The sequence below is a fragment of the Elephas maximus genome, chromosome 5 (assembly GCF_024166365.1).
Source record: "Elephas maximus indicus isolate mEleMax1 chromosome 5, mEleMax1 primary haplotype, whole genome shotgun sequence".
Classification (NCBI taxonomy): domain Eukaryota; kingdom Metazoa; phylum Chordata; class Mammalia; order Proboscidea; family Elephantidae; genus Elephas; species Elephas maximus.
Window position 1 is genome coordinate 110226119 of NC_064823.1, and position 22456 is coordinate 110248574.

Here is a 22456-nt window from a genome sequence, read left to right on the forward strand (position 1 = left end):
AGGCAGAGGGAAGGCTCTGTGTCAGCTGCAGGCTAACACTGAGTCTTCCATTCCAGGGCTTCCACCGGTATTGTCCGCGTCTCGTTATGATGCCTGATCACCCAAATTAAAAAAAAAAAAAAAAATTAGATCTGGTTTCGTTTTCGCCGGTTCCAGCCGGTTGGAAGCCCTGACTTCAGCCTAAGAATTGGGAGTGGGTGGTGAGGCCCCCAACACAGAAAGAACTACAAGGCAGCAAGGGGGGTGGGGGGTGCACTTGTTGAGCGACTTAGCCGAGCGAGTGCTAAGCGGCGAGGTGAGGGGTCAGAGCGAGAGAAGGAAGGACGGGAAGCTGGGCGAAGAAAGGCGGAGGCCGAGGAAGCCGGGACAGGGGGCCTGGGACTCCGGCCGGCCCCTTGGGGCGGGGGCGGGCGCCCAGGGAGGCGGGGAGAAGGCCGGGCTGCAGCGGCGGCGAAGCGAGCTCGGCTCGGCGGAGGAGCGACTCGGAAGGGAAACGCGCTCGGCAGGTGAGCCCCGCGGAGCCGCGCCGGGGGGAAGACAAGCGGGGTGCAGGGCGAGAAGGGGCTGGCCTCCTCTGCCCGCTTCACTTCCGGAGTCCTCAGGGAGGGGACAGGGGCAGGGTAGCCCTTCGGAAGGCCGCTCGGGTCCGGAGTGGCCGCCTTGAGTCGCCCTTCCCAACCCCCTCCTCCCGCCCGACTACCGCCTCGGCCCCGGCCGCCATCGACCCCCGCGGTCCCGGGGCGGAGGCGGGGGGCTTGGGGTCCTGCTGGCGGCCCCGGGCTCAGGACAGCGACGGATTTCAGCATGTTGATCACTGCCTTTCTCGCCGATCAGAAAGTGCGTGACCCCCTCCCGCTGCCCATCGGACCCCGCGCCCTCACCCCCTCTCCTCATCTCCCCAAGGTGTCGCGCTCCAACCCCCCCCCCCACTGCCTACCTGTCAGAGGCGCAGAGGGACCCCAGACGTAGCGTGCGTGGTGGGAGCTGCACCTGGAACAAGCAGGACCCTCAGAAGTGTGTTAGGGGCCTGATGCCCACAGCTGAGATGTTGTGGTATCTTTGCTTCCCGATTTGGGACAACCAACGGCTTAAGGTCTGAATAAGCAAGAATAATCTAATTCGGCATTAGGCCAGCACCCTGAGGTCAGCGAAGATTTCCTAGGAGTCCTTGGAAAATAAAGCACGCAGGACCACTCTGACAGCTGCCTTTTACTGCTCACATGTACACTGTGAGCCTAGCGCTGAGCTGGGACTTCAGGAATCTCATCCCTTGTCCTCAAAACAGCCCCCTCAGGTTTGCTAAAAAAGGTTTCAATTCAATACAAGGTCATTAAAAACCAAAAAACCCCATTGCCGTCGAGTCAATTTGGACTCACAGAGACCCCATGGGGCGGAGTAGAACTGCCCCATAGGGTTTCCAAGGAGTGCCTGGTGGATTTGGACTGCTGACCTTTGGGTTAGCAGCTGAACTCTTAACCGCTGCACCACCAGGGCTCCTATAAGGCCATTAGCTTAAACACAAAACTTTACCAAATGTCTGTTATGTGCTAGACCAGGGGATACAAAGAATAAGACAAAATCAGTGCCTTAAAGGAACTCAGTCTAAAGAGTTACACAACATGAAAAGGGCTCCCTTAGAGGTGCCTCCCAAGGTGCCTTCAGAGATGGCTGAGGCACAGGAACATTTAGTCCCTTGCCCCCAAATCGCAGGGCTCAAACTCACAAAGAGTAGAGGCGGCATTTGAACTCAGGTCTTTCTGACTTCAGGGCTTTCCACTGCAGGGCAGCATGCTGCCTCTATACCACAATGACATTAGGTACCTAAAAGTGAAATTTTTATCATATGACTTGCAGTTTCATAACTGATCCTCCTGTCATGGGGTCCATCCAGTCTCTACAGATCATTTTGAAAGTTCAGGAGTGTCTTTGGTGCCCTCAGACATGACCAGACAGAAAAGACATCCTTCATGTCTCCTTCCTTAGCACCTCGTACTCACCTCCACGTCGAGTTGACTCCTATTCGTAGGGACTCCTTATGTGTCAGAGTAGAACTATGCTCTATAGGGTTTTCAGTGGCTACTTTTTCTGAAATAGATTGCCGGGCCTTTCTTCCAATGTGCCTCTCAGTGGACTTCAGCTTCTAACTTCGTAGTTAGCAACCTAGCACAGTACTCACCTGTGTTGTTATTAGGCGGCATTGAGTCAATTCTAACTCACAGTGACCCTATGTACGACAGAACTATACACTGCCCGATCCTGCACCATCCTCACAATCGTTGGCTATGTTTGAGCCCATTGTTGCAGCCACTGTGTCAATCCATTTCATTGAGGGTCTTCCTCTTTTTCACTAACCCTTTACTCTACCAAGCATGATGTCCTTCTCCAGGGACTAGTCCCTTTTGACAACATGTCCAAAGTACATATGATGAACACTCACTGTCCTCGCTTCTAAGGAACATTTGGACTATACTTCTTCCAAGACAGATTTTTTCATTCTCCTGGCAATCCATGGTATATTCAATATTCTTCGCCAATGTTATATTTAAAAGACTTCAATTCTTCCGTCTTCCTTATTCATTGTCCAGCTTTGACATGCATATGAGGTGACTGAAAATATTATGGCTCAGGTCAGGTGCACCTTAGTCCGCAAAGTGACATCTTTGCTTTTTAACACTTTAAAGAGGTCTTTTGCAGCAGATTTGCCCAATGCTATACATCCTTTGATTTCTTGCCTGCTGTGTCCATGGGTGTTGCTCGTGGATCCAAGTAAAATGAAATTTTTGACAACTTCAATATTGTCTCCATTTATGATGTTGCTTATTGGTCCAGTTGTGAGAATTTTTGTTTTCTTTATGTTGAGATGTAATCTATACTGAAGTCTTTGATCTTCATCAGTAAGTGCTTCAAGTCCTCTTCACTTTCAAAAAGTAAGGTTGTGTCATCAGCATATTGCAAGTTGTTAATGAATCTTCCTCCAGTCCTGATGTCCCTTTATTCTTCTTATAGTCCAGCTTCTCGGATTTGCTCAGCATACAGATTGAATAACTATGGTAAAAGGATACAATCCTGATGCTCACCTTTCCTGATTTTAAGCCATGCAGTATCCTTTTGTCCTGTTCAAACAACTGCCTCTTGGTCTATGTACAGGCTCCTCATAAGCACAGTTAAGTGTTCTGGAATTCCCATTCTTCGCAATGTTATCCATAATTTGTTATGATCCACACAGTGGAACGCCTCTGCGAAGTCAATAAAACATAGGTAAGCATCTTTCTGGCAGTCTCTGCTTTCAGCTAGGATCCATCTGACATCAGCAATGATATCCCTGGTTCCACATCCTCTTCTGAACTGGGCTTAAATTTCTGGCAGTTCCCTGTTGATGTACTGCTGCAACCATTTTTGAATTATCTTCAGCAAAATTTTACTTGCATGTGGTATTAATGATATTGTTCGATAATTTTTGTATTCTGTTGGATCACCCTTCTTTGGAATAGGCACATATATGGATCTCTTCCAGTCAGTTGGCCAGGTAGCTATCTTGCAAATTTCTTGGCATGGATGAGTGAGCACCTCCAGTGCTGCGTCCGTTTGTTGAAACATCACCATCTCTAGAGGAGCCCTTTTTCATGTTGTGTAACTATTGACTTACCTGTCTTTCTCTAGATTGTGAGTGTCTTTAAGGTGGTGATTTTATCTTAATTCCCTGGTTTAATAGACACTCAGTAAAAAGGTCAATTCATTAATGACCTTTTAATGAATTGAAACGTTTTTTAGGAATACGATTTATGGGTAGTAAAACATTTCACTGTTCACAGTAATATTTCCCTCTAATCTAAATTTGACTTGTTGCCACTAGTGAGATAACTTCTGTGTGTTGGTGGGGGAGGAGCGTTAGAAATTGCATTTGCAGATGGTGGCAGATTAAGACCTATGACAAAATGAAAGTAAGTTTTCCAAATAGGTGTAGTTGGTACTAAGGATGTTTTTAGGGTTGATACAAGCATTCAGTCACAATGTAGTGATTCTCTTTTACTTCCTTTAGACCCTGGGTGGAGGAGTAAGCAGAGTATACTCAACTAGAAGAAAAGCAAGGCCAAGGTCATCATGGCTTCAGTGTCTACTCAGGGAAACCAAGATAAAGATCCCCATTTGCCGCCACCAAAGAAGCAGGTATATTTTTAACTTGGTTATCTGCCATCTGCAGAGGAATAGCATACAAGACTTTAGTTAACACTCAGCCTAGCCCAGTCATGTTACTTTTTTTGTTTGTTTATTTTTCAGTCTGGCACCTGTTGGATGAGTTCAGGGAAAATGGAATGAGGAAGGAAAGTTTTTGGCTGCCTTTAAAAGGAGCTTTTTAAAATTTACTTACAAAATCCTTCCTTTACTCTTCCCTGATTAGAATCTCACTTAACTAACTCTTATGTAGGCTATTGGTGACTGAAGAGGCTTCCTTTAGCAGAGCAAATTCTTGGTTGAACCTAACAGAATGATGCATTATGCTCGCTTTTACATTTTTGTTACCAAGGCTAATCATACTAAGCATATGCTGCTGACAGGTGTTCCTAACCAGGACAGCAGGTTCTTAATTACTAAATTAGCCATCAGATTGAGGATCCAAGTATTAACATGGGCACAATTTTTCAACTTGTTAAGAATGAATATTATGTGTTTCAGGGATATATAAATGAAGAAAAGAGAAAGTATTATGATAGGTAAATGGAGTTCATGTTCTCTGGGATCAACTTTTCAAAGTAAAAAGAGTTTATGGAGGAGATAGTGTTTACGAGGCAAAGTTCAGGCAAAAGATATCAAGTCACCAGGAGAAGCGTTTGGACATCTGAATTGCATCTGTGAAATGGAGAGCCATAAAATATTGATGGCTGTAAAAGGATCCCTGGTGCTCTGCTGGAAGACTCTGCAGGAACATTTAATCCTGACTGCAAGACTCACAGTAGTTGTGATCCTGTGTGTGTGTGTGTCCGCTCGCACGTGCATGTATATATGTGTGTGTGCGTATGCGGCAGCCACAGCCAGAAGCAACAACAGATATTTACATTGGGCATAAGCTGGAGTGCTTGCTGTTGGGGGGTTGTGTTGTGGAACTAAGGTAAGTGAAGAATGAGAAATCTCCTTCTCGCCTTGCTGAGACACCCTTTCTACACCTCCTTATTCTGGGCTGTGGGGAATTGTAGATAAAGAGGAGGGATGTTGCCAGCTTGGGTTGTTTGTAGACCTCCGAAGGTATTAGTGTCACAGGTCTCTCCACCTTGTTAATATGGCAGCATGCACATTAAATGCTCAGGATGGTGTCTGGTCCATGGAAAATACTCAAGAAATGTCATCCACATTGAAAGGTATTACAAACAATAAAAGGAGCCCTGGCGGCACAACATTTAAGCACTCAGCTGCTAACAGAAAGGTTGGTGGTTCTAACCCACCCAACAGCTCCACGGAAGAAGGACCTGGTGACCTGGCTCCATAAAGATTAAAAAAAAAAAAACACAGCCAAGAAAATGCTGACTGCTCTGTCACATGGGATCATTATGAATCAGAATCAATTTGGCAGCACCTAACAGAACAACAACACAAACAATAAAAGGGTCTACAAAAGAACAGTGGCAGAACTAGCGAGGTAAACTTCAAGAGCCAAAGAGCTGCAAAGCACCTCAACAACAAAAGCAAAAACCCCCAATAGGTGAATGACAGAGGACATACGTAAATAATCCACACACAAGGACATACAGGTATGACGTTTACAGTAAGAAATAAAATTTGTTTTTCAAAAACTACTAAGCCAAATATAACAAATTATTCCAACCCAGGTCCAGTTGAGAGCAATCTAGCAATACTTTATCAAATTAAGAATATACATGCTGTATATTTTACTTCTACATATATGTTCCAAAAATTTGCTCACATGAGCCTGTAAGGGACATGTGGCGGTGAGGACTTGCGAGCACCCTGGAGAATCATGCAGCAGTGAGAAGCAGTGGGCAAGATATATACACACACACATAGCAACATGGATGGGTCTTAAAAACATAAAGCTGAATGGAAAACATTAAATTTTAAAAAAGATATCTAAAACCATGCCATTTACATAAAAAATGCATATACCCAAAACAATGAATACTTTGCAAGAATGCCTACAAATAAAAGACCCACATTAAACAGCAAGAACGGTGGTGATGGGCAGAGGGGAATCAGAGTGGGGACAGTGGATCAGAGTGAGTGAATAAATACCTACATATACGCAAAGGGGGAGGGAGCCTGAAAGACGGAGTTAGTTTGTATTAGAGGATATCAACATGATAAGAAATACTATACTACTAGTAAAAATAATTACTTCAATGGTATAGGTCCCTGGGTGGCACAAACGATTTGTAGTCAACTGCTAACCGAAAGATTGGTGGTTCCAACATACCCGGTGGCACTGTGGAAAAAAGGCCTGGTAATCTGCTTCTGTAAACTACAGACAAGAAAACCATGTATCGCTCAGTTCTACATTGTAACGCATGGGATTGCTGTGAGTCGGAATTGACTTGACGGCAATGGGTTATGTCAGTAGTTGCACCAGAAATTATGTGCAGACCACTTACAAACATGCAAAATACTGTCAAGGCTGAAAGTAAGCTATGTAGGATAACAAAAAGCAGTTGATGAGGTCACAGTCTAAAAATGCATACAGAAGTATATAAATAAGATAGACTGTAATACAGTGTTTTGTGTACTATCCCAGGTGTATAAATATTGTGCTGTAGAGGAGTTAACATCCCTCTCTTCTCCCAGAAAGCAACATTTGTGCTAGATCTTTAGGGAACCAAGTGAGCAAAGGGCATGAGGAACATGCCAGGTACAGTGACTATATGGACAGAGGCATGGCCAGGGACAGGTTATTCAATAAACAAGGTAAACACCGGCTTACTTGTACTTACTACTCTGTAGTGAACAATTTCACATTTTTTCACCACATCAAAGATTCTGCTTCTAAGTATGGCTGGCATCTGTCTCTCTCCCAACCCCACAGCACCTTCCTAGAGAATCAAAGCCTCTTTTCAAATTTACAATCCCTAACAGGAGTAGATGAACCAGTAAGCGAGGTAAGCACAGTGCTTCTTACTAATCTTGCTTATTGTTCACTATGCATTAGTAAGTAAGCACAAGTAAACCTGTGCTTACCTTGCTTATTGGGTAATCTGCCTCGTGGGTATGGCAGTAAGAAAGAAAATATGTCCTCAGCAGTAATTTAGCCTGACCAGATAGCTGTTCCATGCTCTCTCGGTGAATCACCCTGATTCTCCATTTGGGATTCTTTGCTTGCCTACGTTCATCCAGCGTTCCCAGATGGGAAGCTCTCTCTGAAACTGGTGATTGCTTTGTGCTGTCAGCCGGCACAAATCGATGCTGTGTAACAAGAGCAAAGAGACCTCTCTGTCCTCCCCAAGAGAAAACAAAGCAGATGTTTTTCTGATGATTTCAGCTAACTCACCACATAGTTTTCCTTACAGAGCCTGTTATTTTGTCCAAAATCAAAACTCCACATCCACAGAGGAGAGATTGTAAAGATTATCCGAGAATGTCAAGAAGAAAGTTTCTGGAAGAGAGGTAATTGCACCCCTCTTAGTCTCTGTTAACACTGTATTTGCTCCAGAGTCCTTGGGTGACACAAATGTTAAGGATTTGACTACTAGCCAGAAGTTTCAAACCCACCCGGAAGTGCCTCAGAAGACAGGCCTGGCAACCTACTTCCAAAAGGTCAAAGCCTTGAAAACCCTGTGGAGCACAGTTCCACTCTGACACACGTGGGATTGCCATGAGATGGAATCTACGTGATGGCAACTAACAACCTATTTGCTGCAATAAACTGCCTGACTGTCGTGTTAGAATTATGGTAATGATTTATTTTTGAGCTGACACTTTGCATAAATCCCTCATGAACTTTGGTATTTGGGGCTGTTTAGAGTTTAACTCCATGTTGAGACTCTTTTTAGGACAGAGGTAATAATTGATTAAGGAGCCCTTCATCTCCCTTTCCAAAAAGTAATGCACACTTAACACTTTCCTTGATGTGACCAAGTAGAACAAGAGCGCTGTTTAGAATTTCTTGACTGCCAAAGAGCAGACCTTCCTAAATTACACTAGACTCTAAGCTTGATAGAATTCAGGAGCAATGCCAAATTCAGTGCTTCGTCCCAGAGCATAGCACAGTGCCTCACACATAGAAAATATTAATACATTTTTGTTCAGTGAGTTATAAATGGCAGCACTTCATTAATACTTCTCTTACATTGTCTTTGAAATAACCTTGTCTACGAGCTGCTGCTTCTTTCTGGGCCTGCCTTCAGACCAGGATGTGAATTCAGGCTGTGCACTGTTACTTCCAATGTTAAAATGACATAATAGAACCTATAGATACACTTCCAATGTTTTACAACGTTGCTGATGCAGGGATAGTTTGTACTTGAAGATATTCGTTTTGATTTCTTAAACCATTCAAATTCAGTTTTAACTATTTTGGAAGCAACACTCTCTAGAAGTTGACATTCGTTATGCATCACTGTGATTACTGATTATGCTTCTAGATATCCACGCCTTTTCTGACAAGCTAGGAGTAAGTAATTTAGTTGGGCACTAGTAGAGTAGATTAACACTCTACTATGGGCTTTTATGATCCATTTACCTACCAGCAGGCAGTAGAATGGAAAAATCAGTTGCTATTTGATTTGTCTTGGTTGCTAGGAAGAGCTAGATGTTTACCACTGCTCTCTGCTTTTGGAAGAGGTCATTTGACACGTTCTGACAAAACTAGAAACTTCTTTTTGCCAGACTAAATTGCCTGTTTTAAAAATCAATAGCTAAACGTCACTCATGTTCAACGTGAGTATAATCATTTTGTAATCTTTAAAAAACAGGCAAATCCAAATTGTGGGACAAAATGTTATAAAAGATCAAAAAAAAAAAAAAAAAAGCAAGAAACTGTCCTAGATTAAAGCAGGTTAAGAAAGACATGCTAATGAAGTGTAATACATGATCCTTGATTTCCTGGATTGAAAAAAACCCACAGTTATAGAGTACATTATTGGGCCACTTGGGGAGAATCGACTGTAGATTGTGTATTAGTTAACATCATCAATATTATTTTTTTGAATATGCTAATAACATTGTGGTTACGGGGGAACATTCTTGTTCTTAGAGGGTACCTGCTGAAGTATTTAGGGGTGAAGAGTCATGGTGTTTGCAAATTCCAGTTGGCTCAGGAAAAAAAAAAAGAGAGAGATAAAGCAGATTTGGCAAAATCTTCACAATTAATGAATCTAGATGGAGAATATACAGGAGTTTATTGTACTGTTTTTTAACTTTTACCTAGAATTGATCATTTTAAAATATATAGCTAATGGAAACTCCCAAATTCGACAGCTAAGCAACGTCCACATGAAGATGCTTGTGTTGCCTGAGGTGATCAAAATCTGGTGCACGTTGGGCATTCAGTAAATGTGGAGGGTGGGGATGGAGTGGAGCCCCTGAGTGGTGCAGATGGTTAACATGCTCAACTGCTAACTGAAAGGTTGGAGATTTGAGTCCATCCAAAATCACCTCAGAAAAAAGACCTGGCAATCTACTCCCCCAAAAATCAGCCGTTGAAAACCCTACAGAGCACAATTCCACTCTGACACACATGCGGTCACCATGCGTCAGGGTTAACTTGACGGGAAAGGGTAGAAATAGAGTAGCATGGAGTTTAGGTTTTGTTAGATCAGTAACTGTGTGTTGGGCTGAGTGCCTTGGGCAGATCCCAAGAAAATTCCCATGTTTAGGATAGCGCTGAATAATTAAAACAACAAAGGAATAAAATCTCATTGCTGAGGTAGGAAAGAGAAAAAGCTCAGAGTAATTCTCCCTGACTTCTAGGTGAGATGCCAACTTTTAAAATATCGATATTGAGGGGCATTTTTGTTTTACAGCCCTGCCTTTTTCTCTTGTAAGCATGCTTGTCACCCAAGGACTAGTTCACCAAGGTAAGATTCATGATTTGTTGAGTACTTTAACTTAAGATAGCCCAGTTTTCTGTGGTCCTCCTGGCAACTTTTTGGTGCTGACCATTTATTTTTTGGTAAAGGGTTTATTTATTTGTGCCCGTTTTCAACCTAAGTGCCTATCATAGGCAGAATAATGGCTACTCAAAGATGTGCTAATCTTCCGGACCTGTGAAAATCTTAAGTTACAAGGCAAAGGGAAATTAAGGTTGCTAATCAGCTGTGGCTTAAAATAAAGAGATTATCCTACATTATTTGGGTGGACCCAAATGTAATCACCAGGGTCCTTAAGAGTAGACGAGGGAGTCAAAAGGCAAAACCAGAGAGATGACAAAGTGACAAGGACTCAGCCCAACATTGTTGGCTTTGAAGATGGAAGAATGGGGCCATGAGCCAAGGACTGTGTGTGGTCTGTAGATGCTGGAAAGAATGAGAAAAAGAATTCTGCCTTAGGTCCTCCAGAAAGGAATGCACCCCTGTTGACATGTTGGTTTTAGCCCAGTGAGATCCATTTTGGATTTCTGACCTCCAGAACGGTAAGATAATAAATGTGTTCTTTTAAGCCGTTAAGTTTGTGATAGTTTGTTACAGCAGCCATCAGAAACTAATACAGTGCCTTTCTCTGTATCAGAGACACTATGCCTCCCAGGCCCTCTATATATGGCTGGGCAGATTGTTCACTACACAAGGGCGCCCTGGGGAGTGGACAAGTGAGGCCAAAATACAGCCCATGCTCTGTTCACCAAGCCATTTGTCCTGGAGAGAGGCTGCATCTGCCTGAGGAAGGGCACCCTGTCTAATTCTTGTAACAGACCATGAGCACTAGCAGCCACCTTGAATCTCCCCTAACAGACCTCCCTCTGCCTAATAGAGTTTTCCTTTTTCCCTCTTTCCTTCTCCATTCTCTTTTTTCTCCCTGCCTCCCTCTGACCAGTAACCCACAGCTTTGCATAGTCCCCAGGTAATAAATAATAAGGCACCTGATCCTGTTTAAGCCCATTTTATTAAACACTACTGATTACCTGAACTTTAAAGAAACATTATACGCAATAAATATGAGGTAAAATGTTCTTGGTCCTTTCCTGGATCTCAAAGACCACATATCTCATGCATCTGGGAGAATCCCACTTGAATCAATAATATTCTTGTCCATAAAAAATTTTTCATTTTTATAACTTTAAGATAGTCTTTTTGTAGAAATATATTCATCAATTAGCAACAAGCCTTTATCAGACTGTTTCGATGCAGAAAAAAATATGGCAAGGATATCCATAGAGATGATGTTTTATAATACTGAACTACTCAAAATCTACCATCTCGTGCATCTATGAGAATATTTGTCCAGGGACTGTGTTTTAGATTACTTTGACTACTATAACAAATTACCTCAAACTGAGCAGCTTAAAACAACGCAGAATTGTTTTATAGAGGGTCTGGAGGTCAGAAGTTGGAAATGGGTCTCCTGGGATAAAATCAATGCGTCAGCAGGACTGCATTCTTTTTGGAAACTGTAACAGAGTCCGTTTCTTTGCCCTTTCCAGCTTCTGTGGGCTCCTCACATTCCTTGGCTTGTGGCCCCCTTTCATCTTCAAAGCTAGCAGTGGTGGGTTGAGCTCTTCTGACATGGCATCACTGTGACCTCCTCTTCTGCCTCCTTCCACATTTAAGCACTCTTGTGATTACATCAGAAACCCTGGTGGCATAGTGGTTAAGTCTGCTAACCAAAAGGTTGGTAGTTTGAATCCATCAGGTTCTCCTTGGAAACTCTATGGGGCAGTTCTGCCTTGCCCTATAGGGGTTTCTATGAGTCAGAATAGACTTGACGGCAGTGGGTTTGGTTTTTAGAGTGATTACATTGAAGTCTGTGGGTGATACAAATGGTTACTGTGCTACCTGAAAGGTTGAATGTTTGAGTCCACCCAGAGGCACCTTAGAAGAAAGACCTGGCAATCTACTTCTAAAAAATCAGCCATTGAAAACCCTATGGAACCCAGTTTTACTCTGACACACATGGAGTTGCCGTGAGTTCAAGCTGGACTAGTTGATAATTACTTTGGCCCCACCAGATAATCTTCCTATTTTAAGGTCAGCTGATTATCAACCTTTATTCCACCTGCTACCTTAATTCTCCATTGCTCCAGGTTCGGAGGATCAGGTTGTGGACATCTTTGGGGAGTGAGGCATCATTCTGACTACCATAGGTTGTAATGCTTTCATTTAAAAATTGTGAGATATATAACATACATAGTATGAATCTTTAATTTTAAATTCTTTCGACGCCAGTGGGTCTGATGTTGAGTTACTTATGAGGGGAAGAGGGTAGGAATGACTAGTTGTTTTGAACTTAGTTGTTTGTTAGCACTACTTGGATGTCTTTAAATCAGTCTTTCACATTATCTTTCTACAAATTAAAGCTAATATGTACTGCTTGCCTAAAAGATCTATTTTGGCCAAAAATTGAATTCATAACTTTTAAATGACCATCTCATTAGATTAAGAACCTGTGTACAATTGAAATATATTGTATCTTAAGTTTTGAAGTTTTTTTAAAAAATAAATTTAAGTTATGAAATGAAATAATAATGTATTTATATATTATTCCTTAGGTTATTTAGCATCTAATCCTAGATTTGGATCATTGCCTAAAGTTGCACGTAAGTCATAGACGTGAAAAAAAATAGATTTATGTTAGAAAAAAGATGTTTATAGCAACTGGAGATATGAATGTCCCAAACTAACTGAACTGCCTGTATTAACTATGAAAATTCAGTCTCCATTTTTTGCCACTTTGCATTTCTTACCTCATTCAGCACTTTCTGATACAAAGCCCAGCAGCCGGGACTTAGCCTTAGACAATTCTCTTTAAAGCCTGGACTAGGAGGAACTAGTAGGATATATAACTAGATGTCAACAGCAGAGCTTCTGGATGATAGATCTATTAGTGATTTTAATTTTCTTCTTTTGGCCAGTCTTTTCAAACTATGTTTATAGTAGACATAAAACATGAGTAGCGGTAAAAATCAGCAGCTTTCTAATAATAAATTTACTATAAACTTGGGGTTTCATCTTCTTCCAGTTGGTATACATAGTCGTTTCATGTACAGAGACAATGCATTCCAGTTTACAGTCTGAAATCTTATTCCCAGTGGGAGCCCTAGGGTAGAGATTTCTTCCATGCTACACTACAGGATACAAAGGCTGTGTAGATCATAAAAAATTATGGATAACATTGTGAAGATGGGAATTCCAGAACACTTAATGTTACTCATGTGGAACCTGTACGTAGACCAACAGGCAGTTGTTGGAACACAACAAGGGGGCACTTTGTGGTTTAAAGTCAGGAAAAATGTGCATCAGGGTTGTATCATTTCATCATACTTAATCAGTCTGTATGTTGATCAAATAATCTGAGAAGCTGGACAATATGAAGAAGAACACAGCATCAGGATTGGAGGAGGGCGCATTAACAGTCTGTGATACACAGATGACACAACCTTGATTGTTGAAAGTGAAGAGAACTTAAAGCACTTACTGATGAAGGTCAAAGACCACAGCCTTCAGTATGGATAGCACCTCAACATGAGGAAAACAAAAATCCTCACAACTGGACCAATAAGCAACAACATGATAAGTGGAGAAAATGCAAAGTTATCATGGATTTCATTTTACTTGGATCCACAATCAACGTCCATAAAAGCAGCAGTCAAGAAATCAAAGGAACTATTGCATTGGACAAATCTGCTGCAAAAGACCCCTTTAAAGTGTTAAAAAGTGAAGATGTCATTTTGAGGACTAAGGTGTGCCAGACCTAAGCCATGATATTTTTAGTCACCTCATATGCATACAAAAACTGGACAATGAATAAGGAAGACTGAAGAAGAATTGACAGCTTTGAATTACAATGTAGGCGAAGAATATTGATTATACCATGGACTGCCAGAAGAGCGAACAAATCTATCTTGGAGGAAGTACAGCCAGAATGCTCCTTAGAAGCAAGGATGGGGAGACTTAGTTTAACGTACTTTGGAGATGTTATCAGGAGGGACAAGTCCCTGGAGAAGGGCGTCATGCTTGGTAGAACGTCAGCAAAAAAGAGGAAGACCCTCAATGAGATAGACTGACACAGTGGTTGCAACAGTGGGCTCAAGCATAACAACAATTGTGAGGGTTGCGCAGGACCAGAGAATGCTTCATTCTGTTGTGCAGAGGGTAGCTATGAGTTGGAACTGACTCCATGGCACCTAACAACAACCACAACACTGTCAGAGCCTTGGAAATCCTTTGGGACAGTTCTACTGGGCCCTGTAGGGTTGCTATGAGTCAGAATTGACTCAACAGCAGTGGGGTTTGGTTTCTTTTTCTTTTTTGGTTTTGACACTAAAGGAGGAGTCTCTGGGTGGTGCATATGGTGCACTTGGCTGCAAACCAAAAGTTGGACGTTCAAGCTCACCCAGAGACAACTGGAGAGAAAGGCCTGGCGATCTACTTCCAAAAAACTAGCCACTGAAAACCCTATTCTGATACACATAGGGTTGCCATGAGGCAAACTCAACTCAACAGGAACTGGGCTGATACACCATAGGAAGGTCCCCTCTTCCTCGTGACCTCTCTTTCATACAGTGCCCTACTCCAAGTCCATAGAGGGGATTACGGAGCCTTCCTACCCAGTGTTTAGGAGACTGTCCATAGCCACAACTCAGACCCCACTGTCCCATCTCTTGGTAGCCTCAGCCATTTGGTTGACAGCTGGGCTATCCTCAGGCAGCCTGTCTCTGGGACAGCACCTTTGCTTGCTCCATCCTGACCTCTCTATCCCCAGTTCAAATCTGAGGAGATCAGAAAGTCCCCGATTGCCACTCCCGGTTTTTAATGTTCTTATGTGCCGTTGAGTTGGTTCCGACTTACAATGACCCTATGTATAACAGAGTGAAATGATGCCCAGTCCTGCACCATCCTTACAATCATTGCTGTGTTTGAGCTTATTGTTGCAGCCACTGTGTCAGTCCATCACATTGAATGTCGTTTTCTTTTTCGATGACCCTCTACTTTTTCAACCATGATGTCCTTCTCCAGGGGCTGGTCCCTCCTGATAACGTGTCCAAAATACGTGTGATGAAGTCCCACCATCCTCGCTTCCAAGGAGTATGCTGGCTGTACTTCTTCCGGGATAGATTTGTTTGTTCTTCTGGCAATCCATGGTATATTCAATATTCTTCACCAACACTATAATTCAAATGCATCAGTTCTGCTTAGGTCTTCCTTATTCATTGTCCAGCTTGTGCGTGTGCGTATGAGGCAATTGAAAATACCATGATTTGGGTCAGGCGCACCTTAGTCCTCAAAGTGACATTTTTGCTTTTTTTTTTTTTGAGGGAGGGCTGCTTTATTTCAGGACAAGGTACAACAGCCCACACCCCTGGCCCTGTACCTGGGAACCTTGGGCACAGTGAGCTAGGCAGCCACAGGCCTCAAGAGACAAAGCAAAGGCAAGTGTGAATATGTCCTTCCCAGGTCAGAAGGGCAGGTCACCACTGCTGTGGTGTGGCTCCTTGCAGCTCCTCAGCTGTCCAGGGACTAGGGAGTAAAGGGATGAGGACATGAGACCCAATATCCTCTAAAGTCAAGCTGAGGTGGGGAGAGTGACACTGGAGGTGACACACTTTCTCTGTTGGCAGGAGAAGGGCCAACACATCAGAGAGCTGGAGGGCTGGAGAGCCAGTCTTAGGCTGCATTCTGGAATGCCAAGGGAAGACCCAAAGTGACGGCAGTGCAGAATCTCAGGGACAAGGACATTCTCAGGGAAAGCATCCAGGGTGGGAGCAGCCACAGAGGCCCATGCTTTGTGTATTTTCCAATTGCAATGGTCGTCTTCTCTCCCTTGGGCATGGTCAGATACAGCCAGAGCCTTGCCTGGGTCCTGAGAGGCTGCCTGCTCACAGTGGGTGCCCTGGCTTGGGGCAGTCCCAACCACTGGTACCGCAGAAGAAGTCCTCAGAGAGCTCGCTCAGGAGCCCATCCAGGTCATCTGCTTCTGAGAGTTCCTCCTCAGGGGACTTCCTTGCTTCTGGGTGCTGTGCTGTTCTGAGGTCTTCCTCAGACTTCGCATCCACATCAAGCTGGAGGCCACCATGGAAGCTTCCTAGATCCTTGGGGAAGGGCTGAGATGCCTTGAGGAAGTTCCCATCCCCAGAATCTGGGCTGTAAATATGAACCAGGTTGTTGGGCGTCACGTTGAGATAGTGATTCCGGAGTAAAGAAGAAAACACTCCAATCTGCTTCAGTAGCAGCACCGAGCCTGGCTTCAACTCATTCTGGCACATCTCCAGCAGCACCCTGTGCACTGTTCCCTGCATCTCCCCTGTGGGGTCCTTGAAAACTACGCTGGTGTCCATCATGCTCCGGGTCAGGGACTTGATCATCACTGCCATGTTGGGGACCTTGTTCCTGGGCAGCTGCTTCAGGGCAACCTTCCGCAGCACCATGATGATGCTGTAGGTACAGAGGAAGCAGGTGGGGTCTCTCTCATACAGGCCCAGAGAAGATTTCATGGTTAGCCAAGGCCCTCGCCCAAAATCCTCCTCTACTGATGCCTGGGAACTAGCAACAACCTCCGTCCGGAATTTAGCCAGAGCACCATGAGTCAGAGTCTGAGGGGTCTTTTGCAGCAGATTTGCTCAGTGCAATGAGTTGTTTGATTTCTTGACAGCTGCTTTCATGGACGTTGATTGTAGATCCAAGTAAAATGAAATCCTTGACAACTTCAATATTGTCTCCATTTATCATGTTGTTGCTTACTGGTCCAGTTGTGAGGATTTTTGTTTTCTTTATATTGAGGTGTAATCCATACTGAAAGCTATAGCCTTTGATCTTCAAGTGCTTCAAATTCTCTTCACTTTGAGCAAGCAACGTGTGTCATCTGCATATCAAAGGTTGTTGACGAGTCTTCCTCCAATTCTGATGCCTCATTCTTCTTCATATAATCTAGCTTCTCAGATTGAATAAATATGGTTAATGGGGAGCTTCATTCTCAGAGTTTTTGTTCATTGATTTATCCTAATACTTTAAAATAAAAATTACTACTGTTAATAAAGTTTTAGAAGAGGATTAATAGATAAAATTCTGAACCTTTAAATGATTCATTTTTCCTAACCTGCTTTTACAGTTGCTGGAATCTTGGGATTTGGATTTGGAAAAGTATCATACATAGGAGTCTGCCAGAGTAAATTCCATTCCTTTGAAGATCAGCTCCGTGGGGCTGGATTTGGTCCAGGGCATAATAGGTTTGTAATCTTTTTTATTGAAAGATTTATTGAAGATAATTCTAAGAAATCAAATGAAAGATCATCACCATTTGTAATATTAAAGTTTTTAAAAATCAGTAAGTTAAAGAAAACTTTCTAACCCTCAAATTTTGAGTTGTTGCCACCCAACTTCAACAACTGTTATTTAATATTTATCTTAATTACCTAATAATTTCATTTGCACAACAGATATTTAAGACTTTGGAAAGTTACGTTCCCTGGGCCTGTAGAGTGAATAGAACCTTAAACATTGTCTCTTCCTGATGAGATACAATTCTGATCACCATTTAACTATATGGCCCAGACAGTTGCAGAGACTTCCTGAAGATCACGTAGTTAGTAAGAGACAGAAGAAAATCCATTGCCGTCGAGCCAATTCTGACTCAAAGCAACCCTCTAGGACAGGCTGGACTGCCCCATAGGGTTTCCAAGGCTGTAAAATCTTTACAGAAGTAGACTGCCACATCTTTCTCCTGCGAGAGCTTAACCACTGTACCACCAGGGCTCCTTAGAAGGTAGAAGGGGGACTCTAATCTCAACACATTTGCCTTCTAAACTCATGCTTTTTCCATTATACCATCAAGGCAACCAGAAAGTCATTAATTCCATATTTACAGACAACACCAACTTTAGCCCATCCTTTTAATGTTCTGTTTGGAAGGAAGCTGGCTGAGGAATAATTGGCCACATGATTCTCATCTGTGTGGAGGCAGTGGGAAAAAACACAAGCAAAGGAGAAAACTTTGCTGACTGCTCCCTCTTCCTGTTTGATTACATGAGTTTATTTAGCAGTTAACCAACTTTGGGTTCCAAAAAAAATGATGAACGAAGACTGAACCCTACATTTTTCTGATAATGTTCACTGTTCTGGTCTTCATGTGTGAACGGGGGTGGTTGAAGTAAATGGTCTCCAAATTCCCTTTAAGATCTATGTTCTGTGATTCCATTTCAGCTTTCCCACTTCTAGCCACAGTAGCTTCACTTTAGGCTTCAGAAGTGGACTTGCATGAGTAGCTGATAACCAATTGCTAAGGTCTATGTGAAGGACCATTATTACCAGGACATCTCAGAGGCAATAGTTTACAAAACTGTTTGGTTTTCTAGTTACGGGAAAGTAGAACAGGGCATCCAACGAAGTTGAGATGGAGGAGAAGGGCAAGGATAGGGTATCAGGTAAGATCTCTTGGAGATGATAATGCTTCACTTGAATCTTCAAAGACCAGAGGAGTTATATCAAGGCAGAAGAAGGGGATCCCAGGCCAGGAATAGCATATACAGAGAGGGAAAGTTTACTTACTACGGAAGCTGCAAATAGATTCTGTGTCTAGAGCACAGTGGCAAAGGACAAGCTGGAAGGTTAGGCAAGCAGGGGTCAGTTGCTGGAGGAATTTATACCATACTAAGAATTTTGACTTCATTCTCAAAGCAATGTGGTGAAGCAAGTGATAAAGGAAGGAGAGAGGAGTTCATTCATCTCTCCAGGAATTTGCAATAGCTTTTAGTTTTTTTTCTGGTCTTGCTACCTTCTCAGTAATCCTTCTCACCCAAGTCAGATTGATGGTTCTACAATGCAGATCTCATCCCATCACTATCCTGCTTAATTAAAAGCCTTTGGTTGCAAACTCCTTATCATAAAAAAAAAAAAAAAGTAGATGTTTAATCAGTGTTTTGTTTGTTTTTTAATTGAATTTCTAAGATTCTAAAATTTTAATGCTGGGGAAAACCTTGAGGACATTTATTCCATGTGTGTTAATAGTATTCAATGACAAAGTATGCATTTTCTTTGGTACTCATTAAATCCTAAAGAAATTGATACAAAGTTAGATAAACAATGAACCGGGAATTCTGGAAATGTCATTTAAAAAGTTTTTTTTTTTAATTAAAAAGTATTGAGTGGGTGCTAAGCCTAAGCCCCTAGTCGTTGATGTTGTTAGTTGTTCTAGAGTTGATTCCAACTCATGGCAACCCCATGAGTGCAGAGTAGAACTGCTCCATAGAATTTCCAAGACTGACCTTTCAGAAGCAGATCGCCAGACCTGTCTTCTAAGGTGCCTGTGAGTGGATTCCAACCATAAACCTTTTGTTTAGTAGTTGAGCGCATAACTGTTTCCACCACCCAGGGACTCCTTTAAGTGTACAGGGATATAGTTAAATCTTGGATAAATACACTGTGTATTTTATGGCTTTTTGTGCTATGAGTAGAAATTATTCAAATTTAGAAAGGGTCAAAATATTCAGCCCCTGTGTAACCCAGATCACAACTACGAACATCTGTTTCAATGAAGGTTAGATTTCTTTGATGAAAATCTGGGGATTTTGAACCTAGAAACAGCTCTTGTTATCCCTATAAAAGCTAGGCTAGTGAACATTAGCATAGAAAATGTCTGTAAATAATACTGTGTTAAGACCAGAGCTTCTCGTGTCAATGTACAAACCATGATCTATTTTTTGTTCTGTTCTAGGCACTGCCTGCTCACCTGTGAAGAATGCAAAATAAAGCATGGATTAAGCGAGGAGGGAAGTTCACAGCCTTCGGCTTCCTAAACTCTATGGCTTTGAAGTTTCTTAAACCTCTGAATTTGCACACATGGACACTTGAGACTGTGTTGCATCTCCTGTCTGGAGGGGAGATAGGAGGATAGAGAGGGTTAGAAATTGGCAAAATCGTCACAAAAAGAGAGACTGGAAGGAGGGAGCGGGCTGACTCATTAGGGGGAGAGTAAGTGGGAGTATGGAGTAAGGTGTATATAAGCTTATATGTGACAAACTGACTTAATTTCTAAACTTTCACTTAAAGCACAATAAAAATTATTAAAAAAAGAATTTCAAATAACAGATTTATATTGGTCCAGAAATATTGTGATTCCCTGACTCTTACTGATGCTTTCTGATGGAGGACAGGAGTGAAAATTAAGGGAGTTGGGAAGTAATGAGGCAAGAAAACTAATTTGTATGCAGAAAGAAATACAAGGAAAGAGTGTGTCTTATAGGTATGGGAAGCACTTTCTAAAATAATTTCTCAATGTGCTCAATTGCTAACCGAAAGGTTGGAGGCTCAGGTCCACCCAAAGGCACCTCAGAAGTAAGACCTGGTGACCTAATTCCAAAAAATAAGCCATTGAAAATCCTCTGAAGCACAGTTCTGCTCTGACACACATGGGGTCGCTATGAGTCAGAATCAACTTGGCAGCAACTGGTAACAACATGACCTGAAGGAATAAATACAACTTCCCAAACTGTCCCCCATCCTCCCAAGGAGCAGCTTATTTATAGGAAGAATCACTGGAAGAATTGACTCTAGAACCATAAACTTCTACGGCTTTAGGGAGCTCAGAAGCAGCCAATCCAATGCTAAGAGTTAGCTCTTGGCTGTTCTCCTACCAGGTGTTTTTTTTTTTTGCACACACACACAAAAAAATAGTAACAACGATAAAAACTTCTCTTGCATCTTCTCAGGAGTATGCTTTATATGTGTGTCACCATTCATACGTAGTGTGTGTATGTGTTTTACTTAATATATCTTGACCCTCTACCAGGGAGGTAAAAAGAAAAATTTAATCCAAAGCAAATACCTGATACGAAGTACCTATTTAAACATTAAAAATATTTGGAAGTTTGCATTTTTACATGAAGTATGTGAAATGGAATGATTTTGAATAACCCCCTTATTAGATACCCTGTTTTTTCAATCAATAAATTTCTATTTCTGAAATCAGAATGTGGAGCCAATATCCTAACTTCTTGGATGCAGTTTAACTCTTGGCTCTGACTAGTAATTGGCGACTGTCTGTATCTCAGCTTCTGGCAGAAATTCAGAATTGGGCACATTTGTTTCCCACATCCCAGAAAATGATTTCCCAGGGACCAGAACATTTCATGTTGCTAAGCACAGCAAGTCGATGATATAATCTGTATTGAGACACTGGGAAAAGATGAGTCTATTATTGTTGAAACAGAACATTCTTTTTACTGCTGACATCTTAATAGTTCTTCTCAATCAAATGGGGTTTATTATTTGGGCTGTCTGGTTTTCCTAAGTAGTTTAGGTATTCATTAAAGCAGTTTATCATAGTGATCTATTTTAGTGGGAAAGGAAATCAATAAGGGAAAAACTGGAAGGTCATCCAAGAAGTCTTGGTTATTCTGCTGCATATCTGTTGTGTATGTTAAGAAGCAAGTCTCTGGGGAAAATGTCTGTTTCTTGCAGGACAATGTGTTAAAGCATAGCATCCGTCTTTTAGCATTTAGAAATTACCAACACTCATCACCAAGCTGGTCACAGGTTATAGGAGGAAAAATCTTCATAACGAAAAAAAAAAAAACCTTGGCAAAGAACAGCAAGATAAAGTTGCAGATGTATTAATTGGACAACATGTTAAAAGTTGGATGTCTAACAAACTTTGTTGGCAAACTTTCCCTATTACCATATCTACTGATATGGTGAGCCACGGTGGCACAGTCAGGTGCTTGGCTGCTAACCAAAAGGTTCGCAGTTCAAACCCACCCCATGGCTCTGCAGGAGAAAGGCTGGATGAGGTGCTTCCATAAAAAATGATAGCCAAGAAAACCCTATTGACCAGTCCTGTCATATGGGATCGCTATGAGTCATAATCTACTTAACGGCATCCAACAACAACAGCTAATATTCTACCTGAAGAAAAATGGAAAACGTTCCATTATGTTGAATTTGATTAATGAAATTTAGCATTGTAACATAAAACTACTTTATGATACATTGATGTATCAATAAGAGAAAAACTTGCCATCTGTAATCAACAAATCTTATCTAATACATTTATAGTTATTCTGGACAACATTGTAACAACAGAGGAGAGCGGCACTAATGAGAATAAAGAAAATCCTTATTCAACCAGAAAATTACATCAAAATGATTTAATCCCACACACCCTTGTAGCACAGCAGTGATGCCTTGAGGCAGGTGACTAGAAAGGATTCTATCAGGGTATTTTTTATTTTAAGGCATTGATCAAAACTTCCACCCACTGTTGAGGTGATCATTTGTTTCTAAATTTCCCCTCAGTTTGTGTGATCCTAGAATTCAAAAGATATTGCTGGAGGTCAACTGTAAACTGCATGAAATGTGTTTCACAATTAAAAAAA

General features: G+C 42.0%; 1 protein-coding gene across 1 annotated transcript; it reads left to right on the top strand.

Annotated features, from left to right (window-relative positions):
- The first annotated feature begins 404 nt into the window (after nt 1-404).
- On the top strand, nt 405-22456 carry OCIAD2 (OCIA domain containing 2). Its single transcript, XM_049886259.1, has 7 exons — nt 405-506; nt 4040-4167; nt 7509-7605; nt 9963-10016; nt 12641-12688; nt 17197-17314; nt 19798-22456. The coding sequence occupies exons 2-7, from the start codon at nt 4102-4104 to the stop codon at nt 19877-19879; spliced, it is 465 nt and encodes a 154-aa protein (XP_049742216.1). The 5' UTR covers nt 405-506; nt 4040-4101; the 3' UTR covers nt 19880-22456.